Genomic DNA, 21,182 nt, shown 5'->3' with positions numbered 1-21,182 from the left:
TCACTCTATGGCATTGCAAAACAGAAGCGAAACTTTCTATATTGAAGTGGAGCAGTTCCCATCCTATCCCCTCCACTCACCCCCCTCCCCGCTTCCCACCCTCCACCAATGTGTAGGATTTTTAGAAGTGAAAGTTAGAAAATAATCTTCTTCATCCTGACATATTTGCAATCCTCTTAAAACAATCTCAGCAACTATATATAGTATGAAATTAGCTCTCGCCTGTTACCCTTGTTCCTACACAGAATTTTCTAATGTGTCTCACCAGTAATAAATTGTAAACAAAGCTATGACTCTAAGGGTAGACAGTGTGTTTCATGGGTATTTAAACAACAGCATTAAGTACTATAGGAATCTGTGGAATGTGGAGAGCAGATTTATGTGTCTTAACAATTTCTTTACTGGTCTGTAATAAGCCAGCAAGCTAAACCTTTATTTTTATATTAATTTGACCTCAGAAGTAGAGTATACTGGAGCATGACAAGAACAACAAAAATAAACTGGCATATCCTTAATAACTGTAACAGTGAATTGCCTCCAATACTAAAATATTTATCGAAACTGAGAGAAAAAAACTAAAAAGAATTACCCTCAACAGCCTGCTACCAGCTCTTTAGCAGTGGGCAATGTAATGCCTTAAGGTACCTCAAACTGTCTTTCATTTTCAAGACTTAATGGCTGATTGCAGAAATCAATGTTGCCATTAGTAACAGAGTATTTGTTATGGCATGATTTCCTCTGTTGTTAGGCTTGCAGAATGATTAGAGTATTAGTGAGGCGCTTTCTTTATAAAATGCTGGAGATATAACTTTCAATTTAGCATCCATTAGTAACTGACTTTGGAAATATACATGATGCCAGAAATCTTACCTGTTATTACTTGGAGATTTTATTTCAGCAGGCATAGGCTGGTAACTTTAAAAATTGTACCAGAAAAAAACTCAGTATTTTAATAGGCATCCCCAATTGAAATATTATCTGCTTTGCTATTTCATGCACATTAACATGACACACAATGCAATCTTTTCAGTCCAATTTCTGTTTTACTTGTACTTTCAAATAGATGTGAATTCAGCAGAAGGCATTATACATGTTAAAGCAAGCACATAAGTTAATAGGTTGCTAAAAAGTTAGTAATATGTACTTTTTAATCTCTTTTAAATCACTGCAGTGGCCAGGTACAAATACATACCTCAGCTAAGGAATTATATGGTTGTGGGAATAAGGGCAATCAGAGAAGTTAGCCAACATGCTATTTATTAATCCTATTTCTTTAAACTATAGCTCAAAGGAGGCACCTCACTCTTTTACATGGAGGACATGGAAAGATCTGCAAGAGAGACATCATGAATAGAAGAGGAGGGGAATAAAAAACAAAAAACAACCAAAAAAACCCAAACACCTTCAAAGGTCTGGAGAGAGGCCCTGGAAGCCACACTGTCATGGGTGACTGTAGAGATCCTGCACACTGGTGGGGTGGCAGAGGTGACAGCTGAAAGGCTAGGAAACCTGCCCTTGGAGGGAGAAAAGGGTGAGCTGAGAATTAACCTCGAAGGCATTGCAGGAACCCGAACACAGATGTTCTGGCAAATAACACCGCTTCCCTGTGGACTGCTAGGAAACAACCTAACAAGAGAATGCATAAACCACTTTGCTGCTGTGATTTCAAATATAGCTATGACGGTTTCAGTGCAGAGAGGGAAGAAGAAGTAAGCATACCTGAAGAGGAGGGTGAGGAAGGATGTGGGCTGTCCTCCTGGGCACTCCCCGTCTGTGACAGACCCCCACCTACTCCACTTTCTTCAGTAATGTTAGAGGACCCTGGTGTTGTCGACCTGCTGACAGACTGAGACTCTTGATCACTTCCAGACCCACGTCGCTCATCAAGACTTCCCTGAATTATTTCATCTTCTCCTTTTCTGTCTCTTTTGTGGACCCTGGAATGAACGACCACTTGGTGGTATGTTCTAAAAACCCTTCCACAGTCTGGGCATTCAGTTGGCTTTTCTTTCATGTTTCCATGACTTTGTAAGTTGTAATCGAGTCCCTGGTTCATACCATGTGACAAAAAATCTCTACTGCCTTCTAAAGGGTCTAGTTTGTTTGGCAAGTCTCTCTGATTGCCCATTTTAGTGCTGTGAACCAAATCAGCAGGCATTTTCTGCTTAGAGCCATCTGCTCCTACTAACACATACTCCCGCTTCTCCTTATCAAACATAACTCCAGCATTTGCCAAAGTGTCTTCATGGCTGCGCTGTATCTGCTGCTCTTTAGACAAAAAGCCATGTTCCATGGCCATTCCCCTTGCCATAAGCTGCCAGGCCTGATAGCTGTTTACTGGATCCATCTCTGCCGCTTTGGCAGCAGCTTGTAACCTTTCTATACAGCTGGATTTTAGAGGAGGCACCAGATTGAGACAGCCCAATAAAGAATGTTTATCCCCCTCAGCAATACTGTGGCCAATGCCAGAAATGGGCGAAAGGAGCTTCCCCAAGACTTCTTTCTCTTTCATGGGCATATCTCCTTTGTTATAGATTTGATTTTGTTCACTTAAACTGGCTTTGTCAGGAGGAAGAAACCCACTCTGCAAACATGACAGGTATCTTGAATATAAGTTTGCATGAGCTTCCTGGGACATGCTGCTGATGGAGACAGGTACTTCAGGATCATTAGGAGATTTGTTCTTCACAGATAACTTATTCAGGTGAACTTTCATGTGATTTTTAAGAAACCAAGGCTCTTTGAATCGCCTCCCACAGATCTGACAGCAGTGCTCAAAGGAATCCTTGTGCTTTCTCATGTGGCCTTTTAGGAACCAGGCTTGACTAAACACCTGGCCACATACCTCGCAACGAAACTCGTTTGTGGATTGCTCCCCATTCCCGTTGGAGCCCTGGCCCTGTGCTGACTCGGCAGTTATGTGAGCCTTCTCCACGTGGCTAATCAGCTCCTCCTCCTGCGAGGCGGCAAAGTCACACAGGGTGCACTTGTAAGGCTTGTGCAGGATCCTTATGTGCCGGTCCAGCTCTTCTCGCTTCTTAAACTTGCCTTTGCAAAATGTGCATCTGAATCCAGCTGTCTGGGTGACAACTTCTTCCTGGACACTAACTGGCTTTGGAGAGGGAACAGGGTTTGAAATATCAGGTGTGCTGTGATTAGCTGGCACCGACAAATTACAGTTTGCAAGAGGCATTGGCTGGGTGTGCTGCTGTGCTTTCACATCCGGTCTTGGCTGCAAGAGGCTGCTTTTCATCTGTTTGTCCCGAAGAATTGCTCTCTCCTCCAGCTCATGTAAAAGTCTGTTTTCCTCTCGGACTCGTCCACGACCTTTGCCAAGGTTTCCAAGCTTATGAGTACGCAGGTGTATCTTTAGATTGCCTTTTTGAGCTGCTCTATGGTCACAGTATGGACACTTAAATGGTTTCTCTCCGGTATGAGTTCGCATGTGTAGCGACAGGATACTGTTAAATCGGAAGCGTTTCCCACAGAGGGGACATGGGTACTTTCTGTTTTTCCTGGCATCATCCTCTATATCACTCATCTGAGACATAATCCCTAGGTTTTGTCCATTTAAGAACTGCTGCAGATCCACACGCCCATTCAAACTGGTATCAACCTCTCTATTGAGCTGGTTTGCCAACAGTGCCATCTGACTGCTGATGGGCTGGTTTGCTATGGACAGGTGGCTCTTGTCTTCTAGTGGTACTGATGCCTTCTCCTCTGGATTCTGTCTATTCTGGAGCTCCGGAAAGGCATGGCTGAGCTGAGAAGTGATCTGATGCAGCTTCTGGCTCATTGAGTACTGCCCATTGAGTATGGTGCTGTTGAGATGGGTGTCAGCTTCTGGCACAGCTGAAGAAACACCAAGGCACAAACTAGCTTCCTCCATCTCTGAAAATCAGAAGATATTTTAGATTCAGACTGTGAAAGAGTTACAAGCATTGAATCGCTGACGTACAATTTGCATTTTATGCTTTACCTACTCATAATAATGCAAAGGAATTAGTGTAAAAACAATAAAAAGTGTATTAAATGCCAAGCGTGCTACACAATTCTGATCATAGCTGTGCTTTCATCATTTGGCATGCTTACCAGTAGCCATTAATTACTATTTTAAAACATGCTACAATTTCAAAATCTAATTATTACAGAAGGGGCAAAGGCTTTCACCACCACCCTTGTCTGTCATTTTTCTTGTGAAATTGCACCTGTTTACATTTCTAAATCTATAGAAAAATAAATGTTCTGCATCTCTCCCATTTCCATTAGAAAAGCCAGGGGAGAGAAAAAAAAAAAAAAAAACAAAAAAAGAAAGAAATCCATTTGTAACTTTCAGTTCCATTAACCATATTCAATATATTGCACATTCTACAATGAAAAAGATAGTTTTATGATTTGACAAAAACAAGATGGTATGATATTTACTGGTGTACAATAAACCAAGATAATGTTTGGGGAAAAAAATAAAGTAAAGGACAAGCTTTAGAACAATAAAAGGGATTTTGCTTTAGTCAACAAAAAGTGCAGTAATATCTCATTAAGCTGATTAGTATGCTGCTTAGAAACAGTACTAGGTGCTGTAACACATGATTATAATCATAAAAATCCTTCAGTGTTTGCAAGTTAAGCATTAACGAGGTATATTAAATTTTAAGGAGACTGCGACTAGCAGCTTTGTAAACCTCTGAGATTAAGATTTAACCCTTCTGTTACAAAACATTGTTATTTTGTCATTTTGAAACTGAGCCCATCAAGAGGCACATAAATTATCTTCTGCCAGGTCTTTTAATTCGTCATTAAGAGCCTTCAGATTTCGGTTCTTAGGAAAACTTGCCAGATTATACAAGGAGAATCTCTGCCCTTCGACGAGTAAGACGTGATTTAACGTACTTTGGTTTAAACAGCTCTCTTTTGGAACTAGATAAAACCAATTAAAATCTGGGGAAGGTGTTGTGGAAAGCCTCAACAAGTTTCAAGAATTTTAATAACTTTTCTAATACACAGTAATGACTACAAATTGTACCTATACTATGTGTATTGTAGAAAATTAGAATTCAAAGCTGTTTGTTAAACACAAGTGCTCTGTTCTGCTGTGCATAATTGTCCACAATAATCTTCTACCTTTGCCACTTCTCTACTCTATACAAAAAATAAAGTATCTGTACAATTCTACTCAAAATATGAAATTTTACATTAATAACACTCAAACTGTAGGGTTATATGAGAAGGTAATTAAGATCTGTGATGTTCAGTGGAGTGATTTGATGCTTTATTCACCTATAAAATTACTGAATTCTATAAGTTATTGAAGAGTAAACTTGGTCAACTTTCTGTGTGGCTTTAGTTGAAAGCACTTAGTCACAATGCTTTCTGCAAAGGCTACAAGGCACACTCCAGGTGGACACCATTCCTCACACAGCTACATAGTGGCCATTTGATGGACAATTTGAGACCCAACTCTAGCACATACTTAAAATGCATGTAATTGTGCTCATGGGAGAAGTCCAGTAGACTTCAAAGAGTGATTTCTGAAAGCAAATTTCCACACATGCTAAGTATTTGCAGGATCAGAGGATAAAAAAAACCATGGGTGGTCTCCAAGAGGAGATCCTGCCTGACCAACCTGATCTTCTTCTATGATCAGGTGACCCTCCTGGTGGATGTGGGGAAGGCTGTAGATGTAGTCTACCTGGACTTCAGCAAGGCCTTTGACACTGTCCCCCACAGCACACTCCTGGCCAAGCTGCCAGCCTGTGGGTTGGACAGCAGCAGTCTGTGTTGGGTTAGGAGCTGGCTGGAGGGCTGAGCCCAGAGAGTGGTAGTGAATGGTGCCACATCCAGCTGGCAGCCAGTCACCAGTGGTATCCCTCAGGGATCAATGATCTGGATGAGGGGATCGAGTTCATCATCAGTAAATGCGCAGATGACACCAAACTGGGGTCAGGTGTTGATCTGTTAGAGGGTAGGAGAGCTCTGTAGAGGGACCTTGACAGGCTGGGCAGATGAGCAGAGTCCAACACCATGAGATTTAACACATCCAAGTGCTGGGTTCTACACATTGGCCACAACAACCCCATGCAGTGCTACAGGCTGGGGTCAGAGTGGCTGGAGAGCAGCCAGGCAGAAAGGGACCTGGGGATACTGGTCGATAGTAGGCTGAACATGAGCTAGCAGTGTGCCCAGGTTGCCAAGAAGGCCAATGGCATCCTGGCCTGGATCAGGAATAGTGTGGCCAGCAGGAGCAGGGAAGTCATTCTGCCCCTGTACTCAGCACTGATTAGGCCACACCTTGAGTCCTGTGTCCAGTTCTGGCCCACTCAGTTTAGGAAAGATGTTGAGTTGCTAGAATATGTCCAGAGAAGGGCAACAAAGCTGGTGAGGGATTTGGAGCACAAGCCCTATGAGGAGAGGCTGAGAGAGTTGGAGTTGCTTAGCCTGGAGAAGAGGAGGCTCAGAGGAGACCTTATTGCTGTCTACAACTCCCTGAAGGGAGGTCGTAGCCAGGTATCACAGTTTTACAGTATCACAGTATCACCAAGGTTGGAAGAAACCTCAAAGATCAAGTCCAACCTGTCACCACAGACCTCATGACTAGACCACGGCACCAAGTGCCACATCCAATCCCCTCTTGAACCCCTCCAGGGACAGTGACTCCACCACTTCCCTGGGCAGCCCATTCCTATGATGAATGACTCTCTCAGTGAAGAACTTTCTCCTCACCTCAAGCCTAAACTTCCCCTGGCGCAGCTTGAGATTGTGTCCTCTTGTTCTGGTGCTGGTTGCTAGAGAGAAGAGACCAACCCCTTCCTGGCTACAACCACCCTTCAGGTAGCTGTAGAGAGCAATAAGGTCTCCCCTGAGCCTCCTTTTCTCCAGGTTAAACAATCCCAGCTTCCTCAGCTTCTCCTCATAGGGCTTGTGCTCAAGGCCTCTCACCAGCCTTGTTGCCCTTCTCTGGACACGTTCAAGTGTCTCGATGTCCTTCTTAAACTGAGGGGCCCTTTTCCAACCTGGTCTCTTCTCCCAGGCAACCACCAACAGAACAAGAGAACACAGTCTCAAGCTGCACCAGGGGAGGTTTAGAAGAAGTTCTTCACAGAAAGAGTGATTGGCCATTGGAATGGGCTGCCTAGGGAGGTGGTGGAGTCACCATCACTGGAAGTGTTTAAGAAGAGACTGGATGAGGTGCTTGGTTCCATGGTTTAGTTGATTAGATGGCGTTGGTTGATAGGTTGGACTTTTCCCACCTGGTTAATTCTATTCTATTCCATCTATTTGGTCCTCAACAGGATGAATGATGATTTGATACAATGCAGATCTTGTAAGAAGGAAGAAGCATACATTCATGTGTATTAGATATGAGCATGAGCTACAAAATTTTGTTCTGATGTAAAGCAGATAATTTTCAAAGTTTAACAGTGGTCAGATTCAGGTTTCATGTTGGGGATCTATTACATGCTATCAATGTTATTATTCATCAAAATATTAATGAGATCAAGTAAAAAAGGAAAAGGTTTCTACCTATAAGCAACAGGAATGCAATGTCTGATTTCCAAAAGGCAGGTGAACGCCGTCAAGCCAGGCGTTCATCCAAGGCCATAGAGTAAACACAAAATACTTGGTTTCCATGCAAGTTTTCTGTGTAGCAGGCCACAACCACTCAAAATGTGGGTACATAAGAAAACCACATTTTCTTAAAAAATTATTTCTCTTCACCATGTTTGACCAAGGCATGCTGGAAAACAAGAACTCAAAAAATTCATTGCGTGCACATACATGTATTGAAGAGGGTTTAGGAAAGTCTTTATGAATTATCATTATTCTGTAACAGCTTGGAAAATGTAGTCTAAATTTCATTTGTTCAGTTGACCTCAATGGGAACTGGTGCCTTTACATGCTCAGGAAGGTTTGGGTAGTTAATTTTAGCATTTTATGCTCTATCGAAGTTTGGAAATGCTGACAGATCCCAGTGGAGTTTATTAATTCTGATGTTTAACCCTAAGCATCAGTTCAAACGTATGGTTACTTGAATTGGGGAGAGGAGGGGGAGTTGGGATTGAGATTTTAAGTTATTCTGTGGCTCTTCTGCAAATATAACTTTAATAAAGTATCAATAGCAGTTGTAGTTGGAACATAATATTTTGTCTATTTTTTTTTTGGTGACTCCCACAAACCCTGAGAGAAAAAAATCAAGAGGAAGACCAAACCCATAAATTTTCGTTTAAAATCCAATAATGTTTTATCAGTTCTGGGGAGCCTGAACCACATATTTTGATCTTTTGGCATTGGAAATTTTATACAATTTTGATTAAGTATTCATAAAGGCCAGCAAAGCCTCTGCTTACTGAGAAATAACCATTTCTGAATGAGACATACTTTGATCAGCTGCTCAGTTTCCAGGATCCAGTTATTGAAATCTCAAGATGCTATATTCTTCACATAAACTGTATTCTCACGCTCACCTGCCCCACTTTCTTGTAGTCCTGTTCCCACCTCCGAATTGTCTCACTTTTCCTCACTCCTATCTTATTTCATTGCAAAGTGTAACCATAACATTCAAAGTACTGCCATCTGAAACGCCTCCTCCTGCGATTTCCAGTCACTGCATTTAGGAACACAGACCCTGCTACTGTTCAGCCTGTATTCTTCAGCCCATTCCCAGCAAAACCTACCAAAATCTCATCTCGTATCCACTTGCATGACAGAAATAAAACTTCTCCCCATCCATCATTCTGCTATGAATTAGATAACCCAATCTAATTTGCCTAATTTCTCTAAAAAAAAAAAAAAATTAGCAATTTCATTCTCTCCCTCTTTATCCATCATCCCTATGTCAATTCTGTGACCAGACAGGGTTACACCAGGTGGGGCAAGGGGCTTTCATTTCCCCAAGTCCTCTTACTTCAGATCCTGCAGTTTGAGGTCCCTATCCTGATGTCATGGTGGTCATCAGACAGCCTTTTCCTGTCAGCTAGGACCCCCTCTCTGGACCTGCATGTGTGTTGTGGAGTGCAAGAGATGCAGGCATGCTTTTGCATCACAGACTTCCAGTCCTGGCTCCACCCATTTCTCTACAGACACAAGTGTCCTCCCCAGACCGGCTTGAAGTGTAATTTCACTTTATCCATTCTGCCTCAACAACCAAATGCTAAAACACAGAAAAATTCTACCTGAATGGAGCTCATTAAAATTTACTTTCCAACAGAAAACCGATTGCCTCCCCAAACCAAAACACCAGGTATTAAAAAGTAAAACATCTGGAAATACCAATTTCTAAGCACTGCTCTGATGTTTCATGGGAGAGAGAATGTCTAGCTTTCAAATTAAAAATATATAGTCTATAACATTAATGGTTGGACTTGATGATCTTGAAGATTTTTTCAAACCTTAATGATTCTTTGATTCTGTTATTATTGTTTTCACGATTCTGATCTCTCTTATAAGGACAACAGAGAACATTTTGCCATCACTCACACTGGGAAGGGAAGTACAGCCTTCTCTGTAGTTAATGTGTTTACAAAATCAACTGCAAATCAAATTTGAGATTGTTAAGAAATTCAAAATATGCTTGTTGAAATTTATGTAGTAAATTTTTGACCTTTAATTATCTCTAGTGTTTTGTAAAGACAGCACCCCCCAAGATGTGGCAGTACCCAGCGCATACTGGTATCAAGAGTTGTTCATAGGATGCCCTTCCTAACCTAGACAAGCCCTAAGCTCTTGCCCAAGAGAGCTGCTCCTGCCAGGAAGCCCAGTCCTCTCCCTGCTGCATGTGCACAGGCTACACACCAGCTGGGTTATACTGCACTGGGCCAGGCAGCAGCAGTCCCTCAGTAAGAAGCAAACTAACAGAGGACAACCATTTATTGTGCCAGGCATGCAGTCTCCTATTTCTATGAGCAGGGTACTCAGCTTATGAAATTCACAAGAGGATACATATATTATAAAAATACTCTCTCATCTCCCACATGAAGGTATAACAAGACATTCAAGTCCCTTTGATGATACTAATAGTTATTTTGATTTCACTCATATTTTTGCCCTCAAGACTATTTCCTGTGATATCAATAACAAAAGTTCTGACTTTAGCCATTCCAAATGAACACATAGATTTTTATTTAACTATCTGAAATGGATTACTGGAATTTAAAACCAATTATGACACCAGAAATGCCTGTCATCACAACTACATTAATGTAATATGAGAAGCTTGGCTTCCCCCTCTCCCCACTCCCCCCACCCCCCCACCCCCTTTTTTTTTTCTGGAAAGAAAAGAAAAAAAAAGAGATAGCAAATAGAATAAAAAAGTTTAACTATAAATATGTGCCTAGAGAGAGACAAGCATATGCAGACACACATGTATGTATAGATACACATATGTGCATACACACACCTGTTACCTTGGAAAACAGATGAATCACATTTCAGCTCTTATTTACACCTGCTCATTCCTACTGGACACACACACTAAAGCATTTCCCTCTTCACTGCTGTAGAGAAAATAGTCATTTTAAAAACACTGCTGTGTTGTTATTATAGCTTAGATTAGGTTAGTTAAAAGATTTACAGTTCAGTAAGCAAAGTAATGCTTTACAAGCTCACATGTTTAAATGACAAGCTCGCTCTGGCCCTGATCCTCTGAGCAGTTACAGTTATACACACTTACTTATGCTTTCAGAATACAGACCTGTTATTTATCTCTCCAGCTAGAAAAATTCACATATATCTACATTATCTTGTGGTCCGCTGACAAATTCTGAGCACTCCAATACAGACTGCTTCAGTTCTTAGCAAGTTATAACCAGGTATTGCTGAGAAACTTCAGAATACATATTGAATTTTTATTAAATATTGTTCTTATTGTTGTAGCTGAAACAGTTTAACTAAGGCTGTTATACGCATAATACACTCCTGTTAAGAAATACAGAACACCAGACTACTGAACCCTTTCAGGGTCATTAAACAGCTGTAAACATTATTACAAAAATAAACCAGAGATTTCATGCTTACATTTTAGCCCAGAGCTTGGTGTGCTGAGCAAGTACATTTTTTTCATCTCTTACAATCAACGCTGGTGACATTTGGGCATCCAAACAAATTACATCACAAATATTACTGAGGTGGGTAGGATACTGAGCCATTTATTTGCCAGATGATTAATATATAAACAGTGGGGCAGGATAGATGACCTACTCTTCTTTGACTGATTTGTAGGCAATACTAAGAGACGTAGATGTAAATAGTTAAATTTTAACGAAAACATGTGTGCACGGAATGGGAGGAGAGAGATCAGCTGTATTTAATGCCACCAGGACAGTATTATCCAATCTGATAAAATGAAATAAACATTAGGCCAGATTCTGTTCTCATTTTACTTATGTAAAATTGAGCAACTGCATCGAGTTCACCAGAGTTCTACTTTATTTCTCGGTGGCGGTGAAGTAGTTGTCCTGCTCCTAGGGGTATAATATAATTATAGTAAGGAAATATATGGTTTCTGGAGTGCAACAGAACATCGTTTAGAGAGAAAAAGAAAGAATAAAGAAAGTTGGCCTACAGGTAATGCATCTCATCTGTTTCTTTTAATTTAAATACTATTAAGGCCAACCTGGTAATTTGTTATTATTATTAGTCACATTGTCACATTTAAGTTTTGTGTTCATTGCAAAGATTATGCAGTTTCTAGCAGTCAGTAAGTGGGGTGAAGCACCACTCAAACACAGTGTGTACAAAGCACTGCATGATCCCATGCTGACCAGCTCCCACAGTCATAGCTAGGCAGCCAGGGCTGGAGCTGGAGCATAGCTCACACAAACACACATCTTCCAGCACCCAGCCACCACGACACCACGCAGGGGGGAGCAGGGAAGGCATCTGACAAAACTATAGCTGCTTTGTAGCGCTGATATTTAAACAAGCTGCTTATTGATTCCAAAACAAAGTACTCCTTTAGTAACAACAGAGTAAACCCATTCCACAACAGTTTTTATGTCTTAAAGAAGGGTTAGCAGAGGGATTTTGAAGGTTCAAATGTCATTAGCAGACAGAATATTGTTTCCTGAGGCTGTACTGCTTTTGCTCTGGACTGAGAAGACAGTTGTCTTATAAAATACCTGTTACATCTGTAGGGTACTTTCAAGCTACCACAGCATTTTGGACTGATAACTGATCAGCAGAAGATAAATTGCCAGGAAAGTCTTTGGTTCATAGCACCCATGGAGTGGAGGACTGTGAACTGTTTGTGATCACAATCTAGGAAGATGAGCAGAAAGCAGAGGAGAGGTCATTCATAAATCTCACTCAAAGATTAGAATGGAAAGATTAGAAGAATGCAGACAAGCTGTTTGATTTATTGCTACTTTGCATGTGACTTAGCAAAAATTTGTTTTCCTTCTTATTTATCCTGTTTCTCTTGCATATACTTAAGAAATCAGATCCAAAATAGAGAAAGCTAAATAATTGCTACTGAAAGTTCAGTACTTTAAAAATAAATAAATAGTCCTCCTTTTTTTTTCCCAGGTACTGGTTGCATCTGGGTTCATTATTTTTTTAGCTTATAAGCACTGATTCTCATTTTATTTTTTTTCTAGTGTTCTCCTGATTACATAAGTAAAGATAAGAGATACAAAAATTCAAATGAGAGCCTGATTTGTGGAATGTTTCAACAAACTAAAGCCTCTGTTACTTCAGCTTTTTTTAAACTAAATTTGTTATTTTCCTGTAATTTGGAATGTATACAACTGATTAAACTCTCTCCAATTTGATCAATCTCCTGTAGCTTCTATCTGATCATTCATTTTAATTAATCTAACTGGCATCCACGTCAGATTGAAGAAATCTTAAAATTAAGCTTTTAATGATCCACTTTAGCATCATGCAGTACAAAAAATGTCTGGAAGACTTCGCAAAGCATATTTATTATTTCATTTTTCGTTATTTTTACAGCATGAAACAGGCTCTGAACCTTCTATTTTCACCTGAGGACACTGCTGTGCTGGAAGTCTGTAATACTCTAACTCATCATATACAATTAAAATATAAATAATATTGACCTTATTAATCCTGCATTCGTCACACAGGCAAGTTCCAAATAAAAGGCAGTGCATTTCAGCTTGGCAAGGACAGGAGGATCAGGCCCTCCATACCAATTACAAAGAGATCAAGCAAGAAAAGTTAAGACCAGAGAACTCAAATCATAGTTTGAAACAATTTAAATCCAATCCTCTAATGCTGGGTTGATGATGTTATTTTCATTTCACAAAGGCTTAGACTTAGATTCTGTGCACAAACAAATATAATGTCAAATACACATATGTCTCAAAGATCAAAGTATGATTGATTGTGAAATATTCATATGTGATAGCCCAGTGAGATTTTGTTCACAAGGGCACCTGTTAGATGCATAAGCTTGGATACAAATCATCAAATATGTAAAATCATTACTAAAATCCAGGCATGCAATCAGATAGTCAGTTGTCTGAAACTGTTGGACTGTAGCCAGAACAGTGGCTCAACAGACTAATGCTTTGGTCTTTGCAGATCCTCAGGGCCCTAGTTCAGTTCCTCCTGCTACTGGTCAGGTCAACTGTCTGTACCTATTGTTGACTTTCCTGGCACTTAATGCTAGAAGTAAAGAAAAAAAACCTCGAGTCCATAAGTTCCCTTTGACCTGAGCCACAGAAACATCTGCTGGTTGAGTCACGAACTGCTTGTTGGCCAAGTTTAACAGTAACCGATCCTGTTGCGGATCAGCTCTCTCAGCAGTAGGTGTCACTGCAATAAATAGATGGATTTCAAGGGACAAAGACACACATTCTCAATGAAAATGCATAAACAGAACATCCCTGAATAGAGAGAGTTTTCAAAAGAGCTATATGGTCCAATTAGACTTGATGCAAAATGCTGGAAATCTGGTTTGGGGAGAAATGAAATCACAGAATTGGGATTGACAACAACGACAACAAAGTAATTTTGTCCTTTAGTCCTATGTCACAGAGATCCTTTAATTCACATTAATCACCTCCCTGCAATCCCAGGTCTATTAGGTAAAGACTGCTACAGTTAAACCTTTTTAAAAAAAGCCTTCTAACAAATTAAGTAATTTTCTCTAGTGGAACAAAAGACCTAGTTATATGGAAAGACACTGTACACTCAACTGTAGTTTTAGGACTTAACAGAGACCATAAGATTAGCCTATTTTATGTCAAATTAGAAAGTCCATACCCAACCTATCTGCATACAGAGCAAGGAAAAAGACAATACTTATAACAGCTTTAGAGGGTGAAGGAAAAAAAATATGTCTCAAGTATAGATTTAATTAATAAAGTGCATAATTTGGAAAAGCACTAACCAATTTATATTTGAAACAGAAATATGTGATATGCCAAATAACATCACAGAGTTGTCAGCCAAATCTACACCATATTTGGGTTCATTATCACAAAATGGTTTGTAGGATAATTAAGGATGCTCCAAATTGCATACTATTAAGTTAGACAGTAGACAAAACAAGGCATCACTAAACATATGGGCTACCTGTGCTGACATCAACACAGGAACTACGTGCCTAAGTGTATGTTCTAATGTTAGTCAGAAGGAGAAAAAAAGATTAATACATTAAACCTTGCATAACCTGTTGCACATGAAAGAGCATACATGACAGTATACACTCTCAAAGTACATACATAATACAGCTGTATTTATTTTACAAGTGATGATGCCTGGGAACAAAGGAGAAGAAAGACAATGAAAAGCTAAATTACACCATTCTTTAAGGTCAGTATATTTATGAAAGAGCAACATTAAAGGAAAAAAATACAACACCCCCCAAAAAACCCAACACCCCAAATAACCCCTACACGAAGAACATAAAGGACCACACTGTGCATCTGTGAAGAGTTAAGCTCCTCGTTTTCCTCTCCTGCTGAAATGGCCCCAGCAGTAATTCCTACCAGCTGATACCCCAGTATTCAGTAAAGCGCCCCAGCATCACGGGCCATCAAAGCACACCGTAATCAACACAATGAGAGAAGAGGGGAAGACATTTTCTGCACGTTGCTTTGCTGGGCACAGAAATAGCCAACATCTTAGTATAATGTAAATGCAAACAGAAACTCTGAAGTAACTTGCCCAGTTTCAGTGCACCCAAACAGCTTCCAAGGCCCCAAAGAGACTGAATTTTTCAGAATTTCAGCAGCGTAGAAATGAGTATCCCTAACAGATCATTTTCACATCTTATTTAGGAGAAAGCTCACCATGTATCTTGACTTAAATAGATGGCTCATCCTCTGTAAAGAAGCCAGGGACAGAGTCCAGAACTCGATTCCCATTGCTTAGCCCAGTATGCCAGATAGCTTTCTTTTATCAAACATAATTGACTGTTGAAAAGACTGGGGGTTTTTAACTCATGGCAGACCTGTCAGCATAAAATTTTTTGGTTAAAATATTATGGAGAGTTATTTTGGTTTTTAATAACTGAGATGCTTGGCCATTAATCCCTTCTACTTCCAATTTCTGTCTTCTCTCCTTTCTCTCTCAACCCAAATGATTTATTTTTCCTCTCCCTGTAACACATGGACTTGGTAGCAAAAAGAAAAGACGTAATTTACAGGGTCATACTCGTTCTTACATGCAAGGGGCTTTAATGAGTTATTTTCAATACTAATTTCCAGAAAAAGAAGAACATTGGGAAAGTGGAATTAGGCAAAGTAAAATATACAGCTGAAAGAGGCAGGGATGCCAGCATGCAGGTGGATGTGGGAAAAATGGAGTAAACATTGCTTGGAATGTTCCTTGTGTTTGTGGGCTCTCAAAGAAACGTAGAAAAAGCAAACTCCTCCTTGAATTAAGTGGAAAAAGATAGATGGGGATACACAACACAAACTTAGAAAAAATATACTTAATTATCATTCAAGAAAAATGGAAACACTAAAACCCACAAATCTCCTTTATCCTTTGGTGTTCTGGTCTGTGCACACTTTTAGATATGATATATTACTGCTGTTGTCATTTAACTTTATTAATTGATCACTGTCATAAAGACAAGAGCAGAGCCAGTAACTCTAGAAGCCACCTCATACCTCCTATGATGCTTTCACACTGAGATAAGTGGTTTAGACTTAAAAGGGTGTGGTTAGCAGTCACCGTGCACAGCTAAGACACCGACAGCTTGGTTTTGCAACTGCTATAATCATATCTATACCAAGGTCAGAGAATATGCAGAAAAAATGCTCTTTTTCAGACTGTCATTTTAGAGAAGCAAAGAAATACATCTGTCTGCAGTACTGCTAATCACCCTGTTCTTTCGGACAGCTTCGTGAGCAGAATACAACCCCAAACATGAATGCCTATACTAAAGTAACTGACTTGGGAGTATTTCCTTGTATTTCCCCAGCTGCTTTTTAAATTATCTCTACCTGTCAGAGCGAGATTGTTCTGCCTTACGATAACCCTGCCTTTTCCTCTGAATGCTGGTGCAAAACAGTTGTAACAGTTCTGCAGTTAACCCAAGCAAATAGCAGTGATGTCACACAAGAGATCATAAAAAGGGGTCACATCTTTGCAGTACTTTTGAATGCAATAAGGTACAAGCCGTGAAGTGAATAGAGTATCTCCTCCCACCACTGCACTACAAGATCAGGTACAGGGAAGGGAATGGCTACACTGTGCATATATCGAAGGGACCATAGATGCAAGCACTGATTATGGTAAAATGCTACATATATTTAAATACAATGGCAGAATGACCTTCAGGATTCCAACAAGCTGAGCGCTGATTGCTGTTTGGCCACCTCTGTTTTATCTGGGCACAATAGCTTTGATCATTAATAAAAAGGGCACTGAAAACTTGGCAGACACATAGCAGAGAGATGAATACGGGGGAGGAGGAACGCTATAAAAATACAATAATATATTTCAAAGCTATCTGCAGAATAAGAATCCTTTAAATAATTTTGATGTTAATTGCAACATTCCAGGCCCTTGGTAGAAGACAACCTATTGTGGTTGACAGGTGAGTGGAAACAAAGCTGACAAAGAAAGTCCAATAAATGCAATCACAGGATGACAGACCTTGGCAAGTTCAATTATGGTTGCAAAGTCAGTTGGGAGATGGACTCTGCTCACTGTAATATATCCTTAACAGACAGCTCTGGCCACATACACCTCTGACCAAACACCTTTGAGTGACTGACAGGATCCCTGGAGGCTTTAGTCCCACAGCAAGCTGAGAGTTGTTATCAGGAGGACCAGGGAATAACAAGAAGTGTTTTGCTGCAAGAGTTTTTGATACAAAATGTAAATAAACATAACTAACTCTCAGTTAAACTATTTCAGGTCTCTTGAATGGTCTGTGCAAATAAACAGTTTGTGTTCACTTCCTCCAACTGATGTCAAACTTCACTCCACATTAATTTACTGCAAACCAGACAAAAGGAAGGGGAAGGAACTGATGGCTCAGTTTCAAGGAATCAGCCATAGGAGGAGGTGAATGAGCTCCCACTAGTTGCAATGGGGCATTAAAGTGACCAAATGCCAACGGTTCCAAAGCTGAGAGCATTCAGGAGTTTCCACATGAAAACTCTCTGTTGCTTTAGCTGCCCAAATAGAAACTAATTTTTCTGTTATACTGATTTCCAGTGCCTTGCACCCACACATTTCAATACACAGTGTTGTATCTCTATTCCTAAGTAAAAGGATTGTAATCTCTTTCACTTCCTACTTCTGAATAGAACACCTATTCTTATTTGATGTGAGAAAGCAAGAAGGGGACATATATATCAAATAGTAGCATCTCATACTTTAGTGCAAAATTGTCTAAGAATTTAAGTAGTATTTAATCAAAGTATCAGGCTTCCTTGCAGGTTCTTTGTCTTCTTTTTTTAATGTCACAAAAAAAGAAGTTCTTTCTCAGCGTATGGTTGTTTACTTTTACTTTCTTAGTGACTTTAAAAAAAAAATCATGATTCTAAAAGGACTTTTGTTCTCTTCCTGGAATCTCCAAAAAATATTATAAAATGGTAATGGTATAAAAATCATGCTGTAAAAAATGTAACTACTGTGAATAAGCAGTTATTCATTTATATCCCTAGCTTACGAAATGCCTGTATCATGTATCCTTTATCCAACAGCAGACTCTTTTAGCTTCAATCACAAGAGCTAACAATATGTTATTGATATGATTTCAGGAAACTGTCAGCAGGCAGCTTAACTTTCAGCTCCTCAGCTATGGTGAGCGTATGCACAAAACGTACCTGTACCTCTCCTCCATGAAAGCTGGCAGCGATGCGCACATTCCTGTCAGCTGTCACAGCAGAATAAAAAGAAATGTAAACAGGTCTTCCTTACTAAATGCAGCCTCATTCCCCTTACACTGCTAAAACCTGCTACTGGTTTCATTGGGAATTTTAACTGGCATCAGAAACATGTGTCGAGCACCAGCATACAGCTGATCACTCCCTGCAAGAAGCCAAGCGGGTAACCAAAAGCACTGCAGTGGGCCCTCGTCATTCTTGCCTCATGCCTGTCTCCTACCCAGCAGTCAGCCCTCTCCAGCAGTTGGCCTTTCATACTGCTGTGAACAAGCTTCAAGCTCTCCCTTATGCCCTCCAATTATATTGAATACTATCAGGAAGGATAGCTGGGCCACTACTAGGCCCTGCAGAGGAACAAAATACATTTAACAACACCTAAAGTTTGGTACACCCCAAGCCAGGTCTCCAGAAGCAAGAGGAGCCTGACTCCTATCTATTGGGGTGAAACACAGGACTTATTTGTGCATCTGGCCCTTTGTGCTTCCTTAGGAGGATGGGTGCAACGGAAATGCAAGAGAGAAGAGGCTTTTCTGTGAACATGCAAAACTTTGTTTTCAACTGCTTCTGCTCGAAGGAAAATTAAAGTCAGCAAACAAATAAGTCCAGTATTTTCCAGTTTTATATTGATGTGTAATTACATTTTCAATAGCTGAAGAATAATCACAAACATCAGAAGCCAGAACAGGTAAGCCAAAAGCGCACCCTGCCCCACTCTAGGAAACCAGTGGGTTTTAAAACTAGTTTTCAGATTGGCTTACAAGCTTTAATAATTAAAAAAAATAAATAAATGCATGTTGTCCTATTAGATGATGGGGTTTGTTGTTTTGTGTTTTTTCTTTTTTGTCTGACAAAGAGAAATAACAGGCTGCTGCAGAACTTAGCACTGTCTTGGTGGTTGTTTTTTTTCCCCCCTCCAAATGATCAGAGAGCATAACATACTTTAAGGATGTGCCTCTCTTGCTCTTAAAAGGGTAAAACAAAATATTCTTCTAACTGTTCTAAGCCTGCCATATAAGTATTATGCTGTTACAGATTTCAAAAGGTTAGCTTCAATGAACCTGACATCAGTATAACCCAAAATAACCCATTCAAGAGAAAAGTAAGAAATAATTGCTGTTTTCTCTCTTTTTTTTTTTTTCCTCAGCTATATTGCTATAATGATTTTGCATAACAGATTGAACAAAGTGCTGTTGTGACAGGTGGTAGAATTCAGCTAGTAAGCACAGAGACAGGGTTCAATTTAGTTTGTGAATCCTTTAATTGTTGTGCAGCTAATTAAAGAAGGTTCTTTACACTCGCAAGTGTTTACCGTTGCTAGTATGCATACATGAAAAATTAAATTGTGCCTTCAAGGGCTGAGAACTATAGAAAAATCATAGCTGATTCTGCAACATGCTTACCAGCTCAAAATAGCTGCTTTTCACAATTGGAATTTGTAAAACTTTTTGCTAAGCAAATATAGAGCTAATTAGAAGTGTTCGTTGGACCAATTAACATTTAAATAAATAAGCCATATTGCACATTTCACAGTCTTTATTTAATGATGCTTCTTAACTCTTTGGAAAGATTCCTTTAAGTACAAATAAGTTGTCATAAAAATGAAAGACAAAAATAACACCATAACAGTATATTCTATGCTTTTTTCTTTTTGCCTTGAAGTCTTTTCTAAAACTCTATACCTGTTACTGGGGAAGGGGGGGATACACAAATCTGGTTCCTTCTTTCATCTTCTCAAGTTACCTTTCCACCCTTTTGAATGCAAACAGAAAAACATATTTGATTACTATTTAAAGAGTTAGGATAGCTCTGTTTGTTTTGCCCCATGGAACAGAATCTATTTTAGGAAAGAAAAAAAATAATCATCTTACTTTTATCTCATAAAATGGCCATTCCAGCCAAAAAAAGAAGAGTCTTCTCTAGGAGTAATAAAAGCAGAATTTGAAAGTTGCATATACCAACAGTGACGTGAGAGGAAAAGGAAAAAGGTCTGCTGTTAGTATTCCCATACCAAAGCTAGTGTTGTTATTACACCTAACCCCAGGGCCACAATTGCCCATCCCTTTGAGGTCAAGTGATATTTTGCTTTCAAAACAACTGTCTTTTAATTTATCAGTCCCTTTCAATCAATAAGGCCCTTCAGTCTGCGTGGAACATAATTTTTTTCCCTCTCCTTCACCCTCCAAACCTCTACCTAACGTAAAGGTTACATTAAAAACAGAGGGGAAGCTTTTTTGCTACTTTTTTCCAAGACACATTACACTACCTTGTAATCACACTAAGAGCTTACAAAGGAGGACTCATTGTTGACCTTGGTTGTCAGCACAGAAAACCAAATTAACAAGGACCAATTAACATTTAAATAAATAAGGAATATTAACAAACAATACTCTGCATACCAAGAGGTTAAAATAAACTAAAGGAAAGAGTACAGCATCTCCTTCAAACAGGATGAGTGAAATTCTGCAGGAAGGATGCAAGCCTGTTGGTGCATGGAAGAACAGACTGCTCTGGCCTAGCCTGGCAAGGTTCTGCCGAGCACCAAAGGGGCTGCAGCCACGCATGAAGCCAGACAATTCTCTCGTCCTGGCAAACCCGTGGGAAAACATGAAGAGACATCCCAGTCCTGCACAGAAGGAAAGGTCCTGCATGTATTTTGTGCCTGTGCTTGGCCCCTTCCACATGAGGCACTTGGTGTTTGTGGATGCACAGACCCAATGGCTGCACACATACAACCACATGGCCTTGAGCTCACGGCTCAGCAGCAGGCCAAAACTAGACAGCTCTGGCACAGCCAGCCAGTGTATGCTACTTCTGACTACATGTTTAGTGGGAAAGAGGTGTGTGTTTGAGCTTTTAATATCCAGTAAATTC

General features: G+C 39.9%; 1 protein-coding gene across 12 annotated transcripts in view; it reads right to left on the bottom strand.

The window, feature by feature from the left end:
• The window catches only part of ZNF536 (zinc finger protein 536), a 361,198-nt gene that overhangs the window by 191,223 nt on the left and 148,793 nt on the right, over positions 1 to 21,182 (bottom strand). For all 12 annotated transcript variants that reach the window (XM_068150628.1, XM_068150622.1, XM_068150624.1 and 9 more), the window contains one exon: positions 1,720 to 3,891. In XM_068150628.1, coding sequence (XP_068006729.1) covers positions 1,720 to 3,889 — 2,170 coding nt within the window. In that variant the 5' untranslated portion in view covers positions 3,890 to 3,891. The remainder of the gene's footprint in view (positions 1 to 1,719; positions 3,892 to 21,182) is intronic.

The sequence above is a fragment of the Melanerpes formicivorus genome, unplaced genomic scaffold (assembly GCF_026170545.1).
Source record: "Melanerpes formicivorus ecotype bairdi unplaced genomic scaffold, bMelFor1.0.p_v2 SCAF_20, whole genome shotgun sequence".
NCBI classification, from domain to species: Eukaryota; Metazoa; Chordata; class Aves; order Piciformes; family Picidae; genus Melanerpes; species Melanerpes formicivorus.
This window is presented reverse-complemented; position numbering and strand designations above follow the sequence as displayed.